At 37.8% G+C, this 21,399-nt stretch overlaps 1 protein-coding gene across 18 annotated transcripts in view; it reads right to left on the bottom strand.

Annotated features, from left to right (window-relative positions):
- Window positions 1-21,399, bottom strand: part of FHIT (fragile histidine triad diadenosine triphosphatase) — a 1,549,085-nt gene that overhangs the window by 1,096,345 nt on the left and 431,341 nt on the right. For 13 of the 18 annotated variants that reach the window (XR_015151449.1, XR_015151451.1, XR_015151448.1 and 10 more), the window contains one exon: window positions 13,692-13,785. Coding sequence is in view for 1 of the 18 variants with exons in the window: in XM_086367107.1 (XP_086223233.1) it covers window positions 13,696-13,785 (90 nt within the window). In the remaining 17 variants the exon portion in view is untranslated. The remainder of the gene's footprint in view (window positions 1-13,691; window positions 13,786-21,399) is intronic. The other 5 variants (XR_015151452.1, XM_086367115.1, XM_086367114.1 and 2 more) reach the window with 1 other exon arrangement.

The raw sequence follows: 21,399 nt of genomic DNA, 5'->3' as shown, positions 1-21,399 counted from the left end.
CTCTGCCACCCTTTTCTCCTCTTGCCCTCAATCTTTCCCAGTATCAGGGTCTTTTCCAGTGAATCAGCTCTTCATATCAGGTGGCAGAAATATTGGTACTTCAGTTTCAACATCAGTCTTTTCAACGAATATTCAGGGTTGAGCTTGGGCACTGGTATTTTTTAGAGCTACCATACAACAAATCAAACAGCCTAATTATCATAGGCTATGAGAGCCTAAGGGTGTCAGCTCTCAAAAGGGATTAACTCACCCACTGAGGTGATGATAAGGCCTAAATCTCCTAAAATGAAAATACCACAGCAGAGATTTAGCAAAGCTAAAACCCATCTTCCATTCCCAGTTTGTTTCAACCCCAACACACCGAAGTTGGCCTTACAGCTGCAGCACAAAAAATTGAGCCCTTTACTTGGGTTTTCATCTGCTGGCAGAATGATTTAGTAGCTCTATTATAAAAGCAACTCCATTATAATTACAGTGTTTGAATTATAAACAAAACCAAAAAAGATGCAGAAGGAACAATCCTTTAATCAAAACTGTAAAACAGAACAATTTCTGGCTGCACTTAAAAGCAAACTCCGAAATATTAAGAGTAAGCTCTCCATTTTTTTGATTCCTGCCTCTTTACTGTAAGAGCAACACTACATATTTTTTTTCGATTAACCAGTTTGCCAACCTGAAGAAACTCACAGTGCGTGATTTAATGAGCATATACTGTATGCATGGTGATTGGCAGGCTGACAGTTGGTTCCTTTCAAACTGACAAGAGAGCACCACACATTAGTAAAAAGGTTTGGGGGTCTCTTTTCATTAAATAAGCTTTACAGTTAAAAAACATTCCAACTGTATTGGCAAAGCGGTCATTATTGGTCCCAGGGTGACCTTACTCTCTGTCACTCTCCAAGTCCTCAAATCTTGAAGCAATTATTTTTTAAGATGCAAAATATAGATATTTAGATGCTGGCAGGGGTCTATGGAGCCTTCTGAGTCATGACTCCATTGGTGATTTCATATCACATGAATTCTAATGCACTATGTGCCAGTTCTTCACAACGACTGCTTTATACATTGGAATATTTCTTGGGAATAATACCAATACTGTTAAACTCATTCAATATTTTAGAAGCAGTATATGCATGCTGTCACTTCAATCATGTCCAACTCTTTGTGACCCTACAGACTATAGCCTGCTGGGCTCCTCTGTCCATGGGATTCTACAGGCAAGAATACTGAAGTGGGTTGCACACCCTCCTCCAGGGGATGTTCCCGATCCAGGGATCTACCCCGCATCTCCTGTGTCTCCTGCATTGGCAGACAGGTTCTTTACCACTAGCACCACATGGGAAGACCTAGAAGCAGTATAATGTAGTAAAAATAAAACAGGCTTTGGCGATGTAGAGAAAGGGGTTCAAATTTTGACTTAAAACATTTATACAGTGCCTTGGTCAAGTGACATCACTTCCCTGAGGCTGTTTCCTAATTTACTAATTTATAACACCTACTTTGTACGTAGAAGACTGTAACATACTTCTCATGGTTATTGACCACATAGGGACACACATAAATAATAACTACATAAGCCTCAGAAGTTCAGACTCTGGAGTTTTAAGTTAACTACAGTCAGATTCCTTAGATTTCTACCATGCATGTTTATTGGAGTTATATAAAGACAACAGTAAAATAATACTTATATACCAGTGTGGTCTCAATCATTCCTACCAAGATTATGAAAGGTAGACGTTATTACCCCAATTTTATAAAATCTCAAATACAGGAAGGGATCTTTAAGATCACATGAGAAATTTCTGAAATGTTTTAACTTTTCTGATCATATGAATTTGAAATTTCCTGTGTTTCCCTCTTTGCTCTCCCTGCCAGAAAACCCAGGTGTACATTTGTGTGCTTAGAGTATACTTACACTCCTCTTAGCAATAGTCATTGGTGGAATTCTTTCCTGATTTTATATTAATACACAATAATTATATATATATATAATTAATCTTATTTTTAAATTTTCTATAAACCATCACAAATAAGGTAGCTATTTCTTAGCTGGCTAATAATGGAGCTAATAATAACTTGGATGTGTGTCACTTGGTCCAGTCTAGGGACCCTCTCATATATGTATAGACATACAGATATCTACACTCTCCAGCTATGCTTTTGCTTGCACTTGTGTTGAGCTTTGATGCCACAATTTTATGAAACAGTCGCTACCCTAAAGTGATGAGCAACCTGTGTCTCTTAACTTACAACTGGATTATCCTCAAAAAATTTTAGACTCAAAAATACTCAAAGTAACCTCACTGGAACCTTATCAGGTATAAACACTCACTTATAATTATTATCTTAATGTAATGACCTATTTATTATTATCAAACACACCTTAACTCTGGTAATACTTTTTGCCTTAAAGTTTAATTTTTCTGATACTAATATAGACTTCTTCTGCTTTTACTATGGTGTACTTTTTTCCATCAATTTACTTTCAACTTAACTGTATCTTTATATTTAAAATTTATCTCAACAAAAAATAGTTGTTCTTGTTTTTTAATCCATCCTGATAAACTCTGATTTTTAATTATTTAATCCATTATCATTTTTCTCTTTTTTATTTTTTTATTGAAGGATAATTGCTTTACAGAATTTTATTGTGTCCTGTCAAACCTCAACATGAATCAGCCATAGGTACACATATATCTGCAGTCCATGGGGTCGCTAGGAGTCGGACACGACTGAGCGACTTCACTTTCACTTTTCATGCACTGGAGAAGGAAATGGCAACCCACTCCAGTGTTCTTGCCTGGAGAATCCCAGGGACGGGAGAGCCTGGTGGGCTGCCGTCTATGGGGTCGCACAGAGTCGGACAGGACTGAAGCGACTTAGCAGCAGCAGCAAGCACACATATATCTCCTCCCTTTTGACTCTCCCTCCCATCTCCCACCCCATCCCACTCCTCTAGATTGATACAGAGCCCCTGTTTGAGTTTCCTGAGCTACACATCAAATTCCCATTGGCTATCTATTTTACATATGGTAATGTAAGATTCCATGTTACTCTTTCTATACATCTGACCCTCTCCTCCCCTATGCCCATGTCCACAACTCTATTTTCTATGTCTGTTTCTCCACTGCTGCCCTGAAAATAAATTCTTCAATACCATTTTTCTAGATTCCATATATATGCATTAGAATATGATATTTATCTTTTTCTTTCTGACTCACTTCACTCTGTATAATAGGTTCTAAGGTTCATCTACCTCATCAGAACTGACTGAAATGCATTCCTTTTTATGGCTGAGTAATATTCCATTGTGTATATGTACCACAACTTCTTTATCCATTCATCTGTCGATGGACAGCTAGGTTGCTTCCATTTTCTAGCTATTGTAAATAGTGCTGTAATGAACAAGGGGATACATGTGTCCCTTTCAATTTCGGTTTCCTCAGGGTATATGCCTGGGACTGGGATTGCTGGTCATATGGTGGTTTTATTCCTAGTTTTTAAGGAATCCCCATACTGTCTTCCACAGTGGCTGCATCAATTTACATTCCCACCAACAGTGCAAGAGTGTTCCCTTTTCTCCACACCCTCTCCAGCATTTACTGTTTGTAGACTTTTTGATGATGGCCATTCTGACGGGTGTAAGGTGATATCTCATTGTAGTTTTGATTTGCATTTCTCTAATAATGAGCAATGTTGAGCATCTTTTCATGTGTTTGTTAGCCATTTATATGTCTTCTTTGGAGAAATGTCTGTTTAGGTTTTTTTCCCACTTTTTGATTGGGTTGTTTGTTTTTCTGGTACTGAGTTGTATGAGCTGCTTGTATATTTTGGAAGTTAATCCTTTGTCAGTTGTTTCATTCGCTACTATTTTCTCTCATTGTGCAGGTTGTCTTTTCACCTTGCTTATAGTTTCCTTTGTGGTGCAAAAGCTATTAAGTTTAATCAGGTCCCACTTGTTTACTTTTGTTTTTATTTCCGTTACTCTAGGAGGTGGGTCATAGAGAATCTTGTTTGGATTTATGTCATCAAGTATTCTGCCTATGTTTTCCTCTAAGAGTTTTATAGTTTCTGGTCTTACATTTAGGTCTTTAATCCATTTTGAGTTTATCTTTGTGTTTGCTGTTAGGAAGTGTTCTAATTTCATTCTTTCACATGTAGCTGTCCAGTTTACCCAGCACCATTTACTGAAGAGGCTGTCTTTGCCCCATTGTATATTCTTGCCTCCTTTGTCAAAAATAAGGTACCCATAGGTGCATGGGTTTATTTCTGGGTTTTCTGCCTTGTTCCATTGGTCTATATTTCTGTTTTTGTGCCAGTACCATACTGTCTTGATGACCGTAGCTTTGTAGTAGAATCTGAAGTCAGGAAGGTTGATTCCTCCAGCTCCATTCTTCTTTCTCAAGACTGCTTTGGCTGTTCGGGGTCTTTTGTGTTTCCATATGAATTGTGAAATTTTTGTTCTAGTTCTGTGAAAACTGCTACTGGTAATTTGATAGGGGTCACATTGAATCTGTAGATTGCATTTAGTAGTATAGTCATTTTCACAGTATTGATTCTTCCTACCCAGGAACGTGGAATATCTCTCCATCTGTTTATGTCATCTTTGATTTCTTTCATTAGTGTCTTATAATTTTCTGTGTACAGTTCTTTTCTTTCCTTAGGTAAGTTTATTCTTAGGTATTTAATTCTTTTTCTTGCAATGGTGAATGGGATTGATTCCTTAATTTCTCTTTCTGATTTTTCATTGTTAGTATATAGAAATGCAAGTGATTTCTGTGTATTGATTCTGTACCCTGCAACTTTGCTCACTTCACTGATTAGCTCTAGTAATTTTCTGATACTATCTTTAGGGTTTTCTGTTTACAGCATCATGTCATCTGCAAACAGTGAGAGCTTTACTTCTTCTTTTCCAATCTGTATTCCTTTTATTTATTTACTTTTTGTCTTCTCTGATTGCTGTAGCTAGGACTTTCAGAACTATGTTGAATAACAGTGGTGAAAGTGGACACCCTTGTCTTGCTCCTGATCTTAGGAGGAATGCTTTCAGTTTTTCACCATTGAGTATAATGCTTGCTGTAGGCTTATCATATATGGCCTTTACTATGCGACCCCATGGACTGTAGCCTACAAGGCTCCTCCCTCCATGGGATTCTCCAGGCAAGAGTACTGGGGTGGGTTGCCATTTCCTTCTCCTGGGGATCTTCCCAACCCAGGGATTGAACCCAGGTCTCTTGCATTCCAGGTAGACACTTTAACCTCTGAGCCACCAGGGTAGGTTCCTTAGGTGCCCATATTTTTTTTAAGAGTTTTAATTATAAATGGGTGCTGAATTTTGTCAAAGGCTTTTTCTGTATCTAGAAAAAGATTATCATACATTTTTTATCTTTCAATTTGTTGATATGGTGTATCACATTGATTGATTTGTGTATATTGAAGAATCCTTGCATTCCTAGAATAAAACCAACTTGATCATGGTGTATCAGCTTTTTGATGTGTTCCTGAACTGTTTGCTAAAATTCTGTTGTGGATTTTTGCATCTATATTCATCAGTGATATTGGCCTGTAGTTTCTTTTTTGTGTGTTGTCTTTGTCTGGTTTTGGTATCAGGGTGATAGTGGCCTTGTATAATGAGTTTGGAAGTGTTCCTTCCTCTGCAATTTTCTGAAAGTTTTAGAAGGATAGGCATTAGGTCTTTTATAAATGTTTGATAGAATTATCCTGTGAAGCCATCTGGTCCTGGGCTTTTGTTTTTTGGGAGATTTTTGATCACAGCTTCAATTTCAGTGCTTGAAACTGGGTTGTTCATAATTTCTATTTCTTCCTGGTTCAGTCCTAGAAGATTGAACTTTTCTAAGAATCTGTCCATTTCTTCCAGGCTATCCATTTTATTGCCATATGATTGTTCACAATTACCTCTTATAATCCTTTGTATTTCTGCATTGTCAACTGTACAACAGTAACCTCTCTTTTTTCATTTCTAATTTTGTTGATTTGATTCTTCTCTCTTTTTTCTTGATGAGTTTGGCTAAAGGCTTGTCACCTTTGTCTTCTCAAAGAACCAGCTTTTAGTTTTATTAATCTTTACTACTGTTTCTTTCATTTCTTTTTCATTTATTTCTGTTGGGATCTTTATGATTTCTTTCCTTTTACTAATTTGGAGAGTTTTTTTCTTCTTCTTTTCCCAGTTGTTTTAGGTGTAAAGTTAGCTTGTCTAGTCGATGTTTTTCTTCTTTCTTGAGGTAGGATTGTATTGCTATAAACTTCCCTCTTAGAACTGTTTTTGCTGCATCCCGTAAGTTTTGAGTTGTCATGTTTTCATTGTCATTTGTTTCTAGAAATTTTTTGATTTCCTTTTTGATTTCTTCAATAACCTGTTGGTTATTTAGAAACATGTTGTTTAATCTTCATGTGTTCGTGTTGCTTACAGTTTTATTTTTTCCTATAATTGATATCTAGTCTCATAGCATTGTGGTCAGAGAAGATGCTTGATATGATTTCAATTTTATTAAATTTACTGAGGTTTGATTTGTGACCCAAGATGTGGTCTATCCTGGAGAATGTCCCAGGTGCACTTGAGAAAAAGGTATATTCTTTGCATTTGGATGGAATGTCCTGAAGATATCAATGAGATCCATTTCATCTAATGTATCATTTAAGACTTGAGTTTCCTGACTAATTTTCTGTTTTGATGATCTGTCCATTGGTGTGAGTGGGGTGTTAAAGTCTCCTACTATTATTGTGTTACTGTCAATTTCTCCTTTTATGTCTTTTATTGTTTGTCTTATGTATTGAGATGCTCCTATGTTGGGTGCATAGATATTTACAATTGTTATGTCTTCCTCTTGGATTGATCCCTTGATCATTATGTAGTGTCCTTCCTTATCTCTTGTAATCTTCTTTATTTTAAGATCTATTTTGCTTTATGTGAGGATTGCTACTCCAGCTTTCTTTTGCTTCCCATTTGCATGGAATATATTTTTCCACCCTCTCACTTTCAGTCTATACGTGTCTTTAGGTCTGAAGTGGGTTTCTTGTAGATAGCATATAAATGGGTCTTGTTTTTGTATCTATTCAGCCAGTGTATGTCTTTTGGTTGGAGCATTTAGTCCATTTTCATTTAAAGTAATTATTGATATATATGTTCCTATTACCATTTTCTTAATTGTTTGTGGTTGATTTTGTAGATCTTTTATCTTCTCTTGTATTTCTTGACTATATAAGTCCCTTTAACATTTGTTGTAAAGATGGTTTGGTGGTACTCAATTTTCTTAATTTTTGCTTGTCTGAAAAGCTTATTTCTCCATCAATTTTGAATGAGATCCTTTCTGGGTGCAGTAATCTTGGCTGTAGATTTTTCCCTTTCAGTACTTTATATATCTTGCCATTCCCTTCCGGCCTGCACAGTTTCTGCTGAAAGATCAGCTGTTAAGCATATGGGGTTTCCCTTGTATGTTATTTGTTGCTTCTCCCTTGCTGCTTTTAATATTCTTTCTTTGTATTTAGTCTTTGTTAGTTTGATTAGTATGTATCTTGGCATGTTTCTCCTTAGGTTTATCCTGTATGGGACTCTTTGTGACTCTTGGAGTTGAGTGACTATTTCCTTTTCCATGTTGGGGAAATTTTCAACTATGATTTCTTCAAAAATTTTCTCATACCTTTCTTTTTCTCTTCTTCTTCTGGGACCCATATAATTCGAATGTTGGTGCATTTGATATTGCCCCAGAGGTCTCTGAGACTGTCCTCAGTTCTTTTCATTCTTTTTACTTTATTCTGCTCTTCAGAAGTTATCTTCACCATTTTATCTTCCAGCTCACTGATTTATTCTTCTGCTTCAGATATTCTGCTATTCATTCCTTATAGAGTATTTTTAATTTCAGTAGGTGTGTTGTTTGACTCTGTATGTTTATTCTTCAATTCTTCTAGATCTTAGTTAATTAATTATTGCATTTTCTCCATTTTGTTTTCAAGGATTTTGATCATCTTTACTATCATTATTCTGAATTCTTTTTCAGGTAGTTTGGCTATTTCCTCTTCATTTATTTGGACTTCTGTGTTTCCAGTTTGTTCCTTCATTTGTGTAGTATTTATCTGCCTTTTCATTATTTTTTTTATCTTACTGTGTTTGAGGTCTCCTTTCCCCAGGCTTCAAGGCTGAATTCTTTCTTCCTTTTGGTTTCTGCCCTCCTAAGGTTGGTCCAGTGGTTTCTGTAAGCTTTCTATAGGGTGAGATTTGTGTTGAGTTTTTGTTTGTTTGTTTTTCCTCTGATGGGCAAGGGTGAGTGAGGTGGTAATCCTGTCTGCTGATGACTGGGTTTATATTTTTGTTTCGTTTGTTGTTTAAATGAGGTTGTCATGCACAGGGTGCTGCTGGTGGTTGGGTGATGCCAGGTCTTGTATTCAAGTGGTTTCCTTTGTGTGTGTTCTCACTATTTGATATTCCCTAGGGTTAGTTCTCTCGTTGTCTAGGGTCTTGGAGTCAGTGCCCCCACATCAAAGGCTCATGGCTTGATCTCTCTCCAAAGACCACCCTAGGTCCAATCTACCAAGATTTTCACCCAACATGAAAGGGCCTTTATTTGAGTTCCAAAGCCAGTGTGCAACATTAACATTCTATATGAAGCCTGGCATGCTACAGTCCACCATGTTGCAAAGAGTCTGACACAACTGAGCAATGGAACAATAAAATCATTCAATATAAATAAATATGATTAACATGATATGGTTGCACTTACAGCTACAATTTCATTGCTTGGTTTCCTTTTGCCTCTTCTGCTTTTTGTTCTCTGTTCAATCTTTCCTGCATTCTTTTTGAATCATTTTTAAAGTGCTTAGGATTCTACTTTATCTACTGGATTTTCAGTTATTTTTCTAAGCATTAAAATATACATTTTTGAGCTTTCACAGTCTACTTAAGAGTTCATTTCATTACCACCCCATATAAAATTGAAAACTATACAATTATATAAGTCCATTTAATATGCACCCCCCTCATTATTTATGTTATAATTGTCTTACATATGATATCTACATATAGTACATTATAAGTATCACAAGGCAGTGTTATGATTTGGCTTTTTAATTTTCTGTGCATTTTAAAGATACTGAGATGAAAATACTCTTTCATATTTACAATTTCTGATATTCTTGATTCATTCTTGAAGATTTAAGATTCCATCTGGTGTTATCTCACTTCAGCTTGAATAACTTCCTTTAGCATTTCTTGTGTTGTAGGTCTGCTGGCAATGAATTCTCTTAGCTTACTTTTATCTGAAAATGTCTTTAATTTGTCTTCAGTCTCAAAGGATATTTTCACTATACATAGATTTCTGGGTTAACAGGATTTTTCTTTTTCCTTCTCTGTACTTAAAAAATATCATTTCACTTTTCCTAGACTCTATAGTTACTGATAAGAAGGCAGTGCTGATTTGAAGTACAGTGTCCTGGAAGGTAACCTGCCATTTTCTCTGACCACTATCAAAATTTTCTCTTTACTGTTGGTGTCCAACAGAATATGATGTGCATAGGTACAGTTTTCTTCAAATTAATCTTGTTTGAAGTTCACTGAGTTTCTGGATCTGTAAATGTATACATTTCATCAAATTTTTAAAAAATGTGGCCATTATTTCTTCAAATATTTTCCTTTCCCATTCTCTTTCTTGTCTTCTTCTGAGACTCCAATTACATATATGTTAGACATTTTTACTTATGTTACATAGATCTCTGAGGCTCTATTTGTTATTCTTTAGTTTTTTAAATCTTTCTTCTGAGACTTACCCAGTGGTCCAGAGGTTAAAACTCCACCTTCCAGTGCAGGGGATGTGGGTTCAATCCCTAGTCAGGGAACTAAGTTCCCACATACAATGGAGTATGGCCAACAATTAAAAAATAAAAAAAAACTCTTTTCTTTCTGTTCTTAAGAATAAAATTTGCTTCTGTTCTATCTTTAGGTTCATTGACACCTTCTATTATTTCCAATGGATGTAGCTCAGTGAATTTTTATTTCAAATATATTTTCAGTTCTGGAATCTCCATTTGTTACTTTTTTGTAGTTTCCATTTACTATATTTTTTACTCATTGTGAGTGTACCTTTCTAGCCTCATTGAGTATGGTTATAAAAGCTGTTTTAAAATCTTTGCTAATTCCCACCTTTGGGTCATCTTGGAATTAGACTTTTATCTTCAGAAGGGGTCACATTTTTTTTGGTTCTTCATATCTTATGTAATTTGGGATTGTATTATGTGAATGTATGATGCAAATATTTTGAAGCAAAGACTCTAAAATCTGTTCGAATTCTGTGAAGAGTACTGATTTGTTTGTTTTAGCAAGCAATTAATTTGATTATATACAAAGTGAAAACTGTCTCTTGGGTGGCAGCTCAAACTTCAGTTCAGTTCTTTCATCTCCAGCTGTGCTAGCTTGTATCTCGGAGAAGGCAATGGCACCCCACTCCAGTACTCTTGCCTGGAAAATCCCATGGACGGAGGAGCCTGGTAGGCTGTAGTCCATGGTGTCGCTAAGAGTCGGACACGACTGAGCGAATTCCCTTTCACTTTTCACTTTAGTGCATTGGAGAAGGAAATGGCAACCCACTCCAGTGTTCTTGCCTGGAGAATCCCAGGGACGGGGGAGCCTGGTGGGCTTTTGTCTATGGGGTCTCACAGAGTCGGACACGATTGAAGCGACTTAGCAGCAGCTTGTATCTGCTCCACACATTCATGATTCGGGAGTCAGTCAAAACTTTGGGTTTTATTTATACACGGAATCGGGAGCTTCCTCATCCGCCTTTCCGCTTTCCAGAATTCTAGCTTAAGGGCTTCCCTGGTGGCTCAGTGGTAAATAATCCACCTGCCAATACAGGAGACACAGGTTCGATCTCTGGTTCAGGAAGATCCCACATGCCACAGAGGAACCAAGCACACGACCCTCAACTATTGAGCATGCTCTAGAGCCTGGGAGCTGAAATGCTGGGCTCCTGTGTTGAAGCTACTGAAGCTCATGTGTCCTAGAGCCTCTGCTCTACAACAAGAGCAGCCACCTCAATGAGAAGCTCCTACACCGCAACAAAGAGTGGCCCCCGCTTGCCGCAACTGAGAAAGTCTGCAACAACAAAGACCCAGCACAGCCAAAAACAAATAAATAAAATTATTAATTTAAAAACAGTATTCTAGCTTCATTTTCCAGGGGCTGTTGTTGCACTGAACCCTGTTCCTGGGGTCTTCAAACTAAAAAGATTGTGGTTTTTCTACTGGAGTTAGTCACCCGAAGTGACATTAACCTCACCATGCATACCCTCAGTCGAAAAAGCCATAAAATGGGGAAATCACTCTGCACTGAGCCTGCTTCTGAGTTTTGAATCTGAAGTTCCTTTCAGAATCTACCTACTTATTTTGACTCTCTAGGGTTGTCAGGTAGTTTTTCTCGCATACTTTACAGTTTCTATATGTGAAGATACCAGGTTCAACAGCACATACTTAGCCATACTAGAAGTGGAAACAAGTGAAAAACATTTAGGAAATACTCTTTTGCACCTCCCAGTTCCTCTCAAAATATTTAACCTTCATTCACTACCTCACCTAGTGATATTTGGTTTTGGTTTTAGGTAGAAACATAAGTCAGAGCTTCCTTGATCACCCTGCCAAGTACATGAGAAGATGTGGAATGAAAGTACAGCATAAAGTTAAATGATAAAATGATAAAACATCAATCAGATCTGGCAGTAACACTGGCAGCATTTAATCTCAAAGCAATGAGGCTTATACGGGTTCATGACTACCGGAGATAATCTACATGGTACTTTGCCACGTTATTTATTTTACCCTAGTTTTTTGATCTCAGATATCTCTATATCTTGCCTCATTGAAAACTGCAATAGGTAATATCCTATGAGAAACAGGATATTGAAAATAATATCCTTAGTCAGTGATACAGAATCAGTAAGTGCACATTTCCTTCCCATAATAGTCCTTACCAACTCTTAAGAGCTTCTGTATGCCAAGTATCTTGCTTATCACTTTATAATAATTGCCATTTAATCCTTCATAAGCATTCTGTGAGGCAGTTCCCATAATTAGCCCCATATTTTGGAGGAAGATACCAGAGTTCAGAGAGGTTAAATGAGTTAACCGAGATTACACAGCAAATGGCAGAAACCTGTCAGTCTCCTTAAAGAAAAGAAACAGTGAAGTATAGGTCTTCAGAATCATGAAGGACATGCCTTTTACTATGAAGAGAGAAAAGGGAAGTCTTTCTAAGCAAAGAGAAATAGGTGGAGATGCTAAAAGTCAAAGTTATAGAATGCAATTCCTCCTTCTGCTAATAATTAATATTAAAATACTCCTCTTTTAGATCTATATATTTCATATTGACAGCTTTCATGTTAAAAAGAGCTTTGCTTCAGGGCTCAAAAACACTAACCAGAACCATAACACAAGGATCAAACAATTCTGTGCAAAACTCACACCAGGGTTCCATTTCAGCTCATTTCATTTACCATCCTTAAGCCTTCTTCATCTTCCAGAAAAACCCTCTAGACAGGAAGGTGATTCACCAGAAAGAAGTCAGGGCCATCAAGAAGTGAAGATGTCTGACTCATCCCTCCATAATCTGCATTTGGTGAGTATTTCTAGAAAACACAGCAATGTGTCACAGCCCTACACATTTGAGGGATAGTCTTGCCCGATTTTGTAAACTTTGCATAAATCTATAAGTTTTAAACAACTGTGGAATACGAGAGACTAGAAGGCAGACAATGTAAAATGGAAACAAGAGAATGGATCGTGACTGAAAGCATAATAAATGTTTGTGTTCTGACACATGGGGCTGTTCAATATTTATATTTATTACACATGCTAAATTGTTAGCTGAGACTTTGGAATGGGGAGATACTGTGAGTGGAATAAAGATGAGAAGGAGTGAGAGAAGAGGAAAGGGGGATGTACATATGAGTTCCAGGAAGGGTTTAAATGAACACTGTCCACTGATATCATGCCAGGGAAGTATTGCCCATATTCACGTATTTCCAGTCCTTTATTGCTATTTTTAAAAATGCATATTAAATGTATCCAGTGAAATCATTCAAATACATACAAAGATGAGTAATTACTTTGTCCTATCCGCAAGTCTTTTTTATAAGATATATTCTTCACTGTCCCAGCAAATGCCACTAGAACTTCCTCTGACCAAGAACAATCCATTGCCATTTTAGGAGGTACGTTTCATGTCAGATGTGACCTCCTGCCACTACTAATGCCATCTCATCTCCAGGATCATTCTCAAAACCACGTAAAGCCTAACAACTCGACTATGTAACTGTTTAACCTTACTTTTTACACACAAAAATTATTAAATATGTGTAACTGTCTGGTGGGGGGAGACTAACATAATAGATGTCAATCAGGCAATAGTTAGACTACATTTCATAAAAGGGAAGGTAATGCTTTCTTCAAAAAGCAAAGTCATCACTCCTTATTTAACTGACATAATATTTATACCCTGAGTTTTAAATGGCCGCTACAAATAGAAGTCAGGAGAGGCTAAATTCTCTACGGAAATCGAGCCCTGAAATTCTACCTGTTTAAGGGTTCTATTTTATGTGTACATAGGAATCCTACTGCTATGATACAGATGTCCATAGTAAGTCAGGTATGCCTAATTCTATGAAAAAAATCTGAAATTAAGTAAACACTACCTGCCTGAAGACTGTTACTTCCTCAGAGTGCTCAACAGAAGGGTGCACGGAGTTTCTGCAGAGGCTGTTCGGCAGGTTGGCAGTCCTGGAATACCTACATCAGAAAAGAGAAATTCAGATGATCATTTCTGCAGTGATCCAGATGGCTTATAGGTACAGCTTCATTAGGGACATTCAGCATGAATACTGAGCAAACAGGACAGCATTGGTACTGTTGAAAGGGTAAAATAAAAGCACATGTGTAATGTCTAAGTACTGTCATTGGTCTGCATTGACCCCTACAAGATCACATAAAGGAAGAGGCAGAATGGTGCTCTGAAATTCCATCTTCCACTTCTAGTCAGTCCTGGGCTGTTCTAGCTGCATTGTTATTTGACCCTCTTCATAGTCAGCCAGTACTGCCATTGGGGTTTTCCATTTTGCAGAAAGATGAAGCCAACCTGCCAACCTGTCAGCAAGAGTACCTCTCTGGTTTTGTGGTTCAGTTCAGTTCAGTCGCTCAGTCGTGTCTGACTCTTTGTGACCCCATGAATCGCAGCACGCCAGGCCTCCCTGTGCATCACCATGTCCTGGAGTTCACTCAGACTCACGTCCATCGAGTCAGTGATGCCATCCAGCCATCTCATCCTCTGTCGTCCCCTTCTCCTCCTGCCCCCAATCCTTCCCAGCATCAGAGTCTTTTCCAATGAGTCAACTCTTCGCATGAGGTGGCCAAAGTACTGGAGTTTCAGCTTAAGCATCATTCCTTCCAAAGAAATCCCAGGGCTGATCTCCTTCAGAATGGACTGGTTGGATCTCCTTGCAGTCCAAGGGACCCTCAAGGTTTTGTGGCGGTCTATGCCAAATCATCTGGCCAGTCTGAAGGGTACTTTGTGGGTCAGTTTACCTACTTTCTTTTGAAACCCTAGTGTCCATGAGAATCAGAAGGAATCTGACAACAGAAGGAACAAAGGTTTGTGGTCCTACTAGCCTGAGTTTCAATTCTAGTAATGCATTTCACTATCTCTGTGTCTTATATAGCTGCTGAACTCCATTGAGCCTCACTTTTCACTTCTGTCAAATGGGCATAATAATATATATATGAAGGGTATATTTATAAAGAGAATATTTTTTTTTAATTAGGACAAAACACCAAGCACAATTTCCTGGCACATGTTAGGGACTTGTATGCAGGTCAAGAAGCAACACTTAGAACTGTTCTTGGAACATGGAACAATGGACTGGTTCAAAATTGGAAAAGGAATATATCAAGGCTGTATATTGTCACCCTGCTTATTTAACCTATATGCATAGTACATCATGAGAAACACTGGGCTGGATGAAGCACAACCTGGAATCAAGACTTCCAGGAGAAATATCAACAACCTCAGATATGCAGATGATACCATTTTAATGGCAGAAAGTGAAGAGGAACTAAAGAACCTCTTGATGAAGGTGAAAGAGAAGAGTGAAAAAGCCAGCTTAAAATTCAGCATTCAAAAAACAAAGATTGTGGCATTCAGTCCCATCACTTCACAGCAAATAGGTGGGAAAAAGTGGAAACTGTGACAGACTTTATTTTCCTGGGCTCCAAAATCACTGTGGACAGTGACTACAGCAACGAAATTAAAAGATGCTTGCTTCTTGGAAGAAAAGTTAAGACCAACCTAGACAGAGTATTAAAAAGCAGAGACATCACTTTGCTGACAAAGGTCCATATAGTCAAAGCTATAGTTTTTCCAGTAGTCATGTACAGATTTGAGAGTGGGACCATAAAGAACAGTGAGTGCCAAGAACTGATGCTTTCACATTGTGATGCTAGAGAAGACTCCTGAGAGTCCCTTGGACAGCAAGGAAATCAAATCAGTTAATCCTAAAGGAAATCAACTCTGAATATTCATTGGAAGGACTGATGCTGAAGCTAAAGATCCAATATTTGGCCACCTGATGCAAAGAACCAACTCAATGGAAAAGACCCTGAAGCTGGGAAAGATTGAGGGCAGGAGGAGAAGAGGAAAGATTGAGGGCAGAGGATTAGGTGCTTGGATGGTATCACTGACTCAATGGACATGAGTTTGAGCAAATTCTGGGAGACAGTGAAGGACAGGGAAGCCTGGCGTGCTGCAGTTCATAGGGTCGAAAAGAGTTGCACAAGACTTAGCAACTGAACAACAAAGAACATGAAACAGACAGAGAATAAGTAACCAAAACATATAAGGAACTACTAAAATCAAGAAAAAAGATGAACAAACATATAGGGAAAAATGGTTGTTCAAAGAAGAAATCTCAATGAACAATGAACATTAAAAAAAAGCTCAGAATCACTAGAGTAAAATGCATATTTGCATATTATATTAATGGAATTCCATTTTTATTTTGTTAGAATAGTAAACATGGAAAAGGTAGACAAAAGCCAGTGTTGTCTAAGATGTAGGGGAAAAAATAGCATAATACTCTAGTTTACCTCTGGCCAAATCATGAATTGGTATATCTTTCTGGTGAGCAATTTCATTATATTTATCAAAAGTAATACTACAATATCCTATGGTATACTGATTCTTCCTACAGGGTATCCTGGACTCAAGCAACACGGACACAAGAAGACACAGACTAAAATAATACTGAAGTGTTTTTGTTTTTGTACAGCAAACTTTGGAAATGATCTAAAGGTTGCACTGGAAATGGAATAGGTCAATAAAATGCACTATATGTATAGGATGGAATATTATGGAGCTGTTAAAATTGATCAATTGATTTTTATGGCATCAATGCAGCTAATTTTTGTAAATACTGTGATGTTAAAAAAGCAACAAGGAAAGATTTAAACATTAAATATTCAAACAAAATAGTGTATATTGGTTGTTGGTATATATGTGTGTGTGCATAACAAATACAAACAATACACTAGTTAAAAACATCCTAAATTTATGGTAGGGAACTTTTGGTAGACAGCTGAGACAGTAAAGAGTGGAAGGAAAGCCAGATGTGGTACTTAACAGGGAATTTGGTTTCATCAGTAATTGCTTTGAAAAGAAACAAACACACAAACTGGAAGTAAATCTGACTAAACATAAACAGATGCTCCTTTTTAGATAGTAGGAATACAGATGCCTATTACACTACCTTTTGGACTTGTCTGTATCTTTACATTTTTCTCGAAATAAAGGAAGTAAAGGGAAAGGGAGGGAGGAAGAAAGGAAGGGAGGGGAGACAGGAGGGAGGGGAGAAGGAGACAGGGAGGAAGACGTCCATCACCAGTTCCTGTGTACACTTAAACTGGCCTCGGGTGGTTGGTTTCTTTAAGGATGAAACTCAAAACCAGTTTCATTATCAGTGAGAAGGATGGTGATTCCTCCCTGGTTGGCTCAGCTCAGAGGACTGAATTTAAGTTCAGCCAGTAGAGGGAACCATCTGTCATTTGGAAAGACACTCAGCCCTTAGCCAGGAGAGCCCTTCTGCACATACCAGCGCCTCTGGGAAGAGGGAACATACATTTACAGACCAAGGAAACTTGGAGCACACCATGGACATCTTTTCAACCTTTCTAAAAGGTTCGCTGTAATTTTGTAGAATCAAGGGAACAATATGTCTGATTAGTTCTTCAGCCGAGTGAGCGATTTTGCTTTTTATATTTCTCTCCTTGAAGCGAGTTTGCCATTAACCTTGTATGTTCTAGGGTTTGAAATTAAATTCTCCCCCCTCCAAAATGGAATTTTTGCTTTAAAATAAAAGTTAGCTTTAAGATAATTTATTTCTACTAGTAATACTGAAAGACCCTCTTTGAGGTGAGGAGGTCATTCTTTAAAGAGACTAGAATTGCAAAGAGTGTTCCTTTTCTTCTTGGAGGGAGAATCTGTGGAGGAAAAAAAAAGCTTGCAGGAAAGTTCAATAATCATGAAGTGAAAGCCCCAGAAGATCCAATGCTTCCTCCTGGGCCAATACTGTGTTGAAAAATGCCTTCTATGTACACTTCCTTGAGAGACCTTAAGTTCTTGAAGAATCAGTTAGCTAAACTCTTAAAGGAAAATTTGGCAATCCCTGTATCTACATAATGCACCCATGAGGGCAGAAGGCACTAAGGCAACGCTGGACATGCCTCAGTTGCTTCGCCCCATCACAGACCTTATATTTAAATATTGCCATCCTTTTGTGTCATCCTAGAAGAAGGGATTTGGGTTGGTTTCTAACAACAAAACAAACACATAATGTAGAAAGGGGATGTTATAAAAGAGTTACCAGTGTAAATGTGCTATTTTGTCCCTTTGAAATTGGGTGATGATAAACACGATTCCACACACGGAAATCAGACTTTGCAGAGCTACTACATGGAATCATTTAATTTGTCTGAGTAAGTACTTACAATAATGTGGCTGCTCTGCACTGCAATAAACATTGGCTTTTCAAATGAACAAATGAAATATGTGATAACTCCTTATTAACAGAACTGCAGCAAAGGACATTAACCAAGGGGGTGGTGCACCAAAGAAGACTCATGGGGGAAGAGAAAAAAATCCCACTCCAATGCTCTGAAAATGAAAATAAAGAATCGTATGGCCCCTGATTCTACATTTTTTTTTTTTTTTTTTTTTTTGCTCCTGGCTAAAAACAGGGTGGAGGCCTCACAATGAAGTGATAGAGAACTGTTGCTATTTTGGGTTGTCACAAGGTAACTTATCACACTGCTCAGGACACATGAGGACACTATCAATTTGTTCCTCTAGATCATAAACCAGAGGATGCTTTAGTAAAATAGCATAGGGAGAACAATTTTGCGTGGTGGTTAAGAATGTTCATTTGAATCCTGGGCTCCACCAGCCAATTAAGTGCATGATTTTATCGGAATCATCAATCTCCTTTAATGCTCATTTTCCTCGTTGGTAAAATGCAGCAAATAATTTTGCCTTCCTCACTGAGTTATAAGGGGTACATTTTATGTAAAGGGCCTGGAACATGGTTAGAATTTAACAGAAGAAGCTACCATCACCTTTTCTTTTTTTTTTAAGCATCAGCATCATTATTATTATGTTTAACAGTATCCTCATTATTATATTTAACAGTATCCTCGTTTTCATCCATTATCCTCATTTTCATTGAAAATTCATTAAAAGCACAACCCACCATGCTGTTTGGTAATTAGTGACTTTCATTCACTTAACAAAGTTTTTTTTAATGAGTATCTAGTAAGTGCCAGACTCTATGATACAGGATGGGGTATGAAGGTGATCAAAATCAAAAGTGATCTATGCCTTCTGGAGCCTACTAGAGGAGACAAACAGTAGTCAAACAGTCCCACAGGGAGTGAGTATTTTCCACCTGCAGGGAGAGCTCCAGAGGAAGGAAGCAAATCCTTTTCAGAGATACTAAAACAAACGAAGTTGGATTTAATGTGAGAACTGAAGTATGGCTTTCTAGGGAGAGAGAATACAACATTCAGGGGCAGAGTAGTATCTTCATTGTTACTGAAAGTCAGTGCAAAATCGTCCATTGAATGGCCCATTTTAATTGAAGAACTATACCTCCACTACCTGGGGCTTCCCAGGTGGCTCAGGGGTAAGGAATCTGCCTGCTAATGCAGGAGACACAGGTTCAATCCCTGGGTTGGAAAGATGCTCCAGAGGAGGAAATGGCTACCCACTCCAGTATTCTTGCCTGGGAAATCCCATGGATAGAGGAGCCTGGACAGCTACAGTCCAGGCTTGCTAAGAGTTGGACATGACTTAATGACTAAAATAACAACAGTCTCCAATAACTACTTGGCACTGGGCACCTGTGCTGAGCCCTGGGACATAACAGTAAGCAAGACAGATATGAATTCATGCCCTAAATCTTTCCTCCCCATACTTATTCCTCAGTATGAAAACTGCACTAAAGCCAATGTTCACTTCGTAAACCAGTAAATTCCACCTTCAGTTTTGATCCCAAAGAAATTCTACCAGAGTGAAAAACTATGATGCTTTCCCTGGTCAGACAAAGAATTCCCTTTCTGCCTTAGAGACCAGGAAACTTACAACCAAATTTAGTTCTTCCATCCTATGGGTTCATACTAGTAAAGATGATCACAATTCTGTCTTATGGTTATTTTATTATTTGCACATTACCTTTAATTTAGTAAACAGCTTCAAATTCTTTGGGAAGTTGGCTAAAAGAGAGGAGGGAAGGGAAACTAAATGAGGAAAATAAGGGGAGGTTTTTGAGGTCTGGAATTGTTCAAGGTGCTGTTTGCAGTTTTCATAGCATCTCACACAGATGTTGAATGGAAAGCACTTAATAACTTTGGACTGATGCATGGATCAATGTTGAATACACAGCTTTCTTGGCTCAACATGGGTTCCATTATGGGGGATGGGAGGGACTGAAATTGCCTAGTGAAGTGAAAGTCGCTCAGTCTTGTCCGACTCTTTTCAACCCCATGGACTGTACAGTCCATGGAATTCTCCAGGCCAGAATACTGGGGTGGGTAGCTGTTCCATTCTCCAGATCTTCCCAACCCAGGGATTGAACCCAGATCTCCCACATTGCAGGCGGATTCTTTACCAGCTGAGCCACCAGGAAAGCCCTGAAACTTGCCTGCTTCACTTTGATTTTCAGTTTGAGAGGGAGAACTCAAAAAAGTAGGTGAAAAATTTAGCATGGTTGTCACTTGTCAAACATTTCAGTAACCAAAGAGAAGAACCATGGAGACCACAAAAAGAGCATCGTAAGAGAACGTTAAAGTATCCTGAGAGATTTATTTCAGGCAATAAGGTCCCTGTAATAGAACATTTCTCTCTGTTACTTTAGTGCTAGTCAAAACAAGAGAAATGTCATAGTTTAAACTGATGTCTAAGTAACAGGAAAATGTTAAGTTGCTTTATGACAAAATGGAAATATATTTGTAATTCTATTTCCTGGTGTTCTCTCACTTATGCTGGGGGGAAAAAAAAAAAAACCTGTTAGTCCTTTTGATTTAAAACTCCCCATTGGGATAACTAAACTATAATCTGTCTGGTTAACTACCAGGAAGAGGAGGAATAAATTTAAAAGAAATTTAGAAGACACCCACTTTATCAATATCAGAGCATTGTGGAGTTCAGTCTTATTTATAGCTAAATCTACCCCATTCTCACACACACACATATACACACACACGAATGTTGCATTCAAGAGGTATTAAAACATTTCATTCCTGTTCTTAGCTCGACATACTAATGAGAGTTTCTGAATTAATCTCTGATCATGAACTGCCTGTTGATGTGAAATAAGAGCAGTAAAGAGTGTACAGCTTGCTTCAAGTAGCTAGCTAAGGCCAGTTGCATAATGCTTCAGTTCTTTGACAGGTAGAAAATTAAATCAATCCTGTATTCACCTAAGATTAAATCATTTCTGTATTCTCCTAAGATTGAATCATTTCTACATTCCTCAGAAACTCTACAGTACTAAAAAGTATATCACTTTTCCAAAAAGTTGATAAGCTGAGAAGAAAATAATATTAAGGGATTGTACTTGAAGAAATAGTTAAAAGGGGAAACTCAGAAAACAAGCTGGTGGAGATATATAATGAGGAGATTCTCAAAACGTCAAGGTGAGAGAAGGAAGGAATTATAGCTGAATAACTTCTTTTTTAAGGTAAGTTATTCCTTAAACCAATTACCAAAATGTGAGAGTTCCTCTCATGGTTCTCAACCTTACAGTCTGAAAGGGAACTTCTTATAACTCAAGACTAAGAGAGCCAATTACTTCAGCACCAAGC

Source organism: Bos grunniens, chromosome 22 (assembly GCF_055505025.1).
Source record: "Bos grunniens cultivar Pamir isolate PY7600 chromosome 22, Bosgru_T2T1.0, whole genome shotgun sequence".
NCBI lineage: Eukaryota > Metazoa > Chordata > Mammalia > Artiodactyla > Bovidae > Bos > Bos grunniens.
The sequence above is the reverse complement of the archived record's forward strand: the minus strand, read 5'-3'. Positions and strand labels throughout refer to the sequence as shown.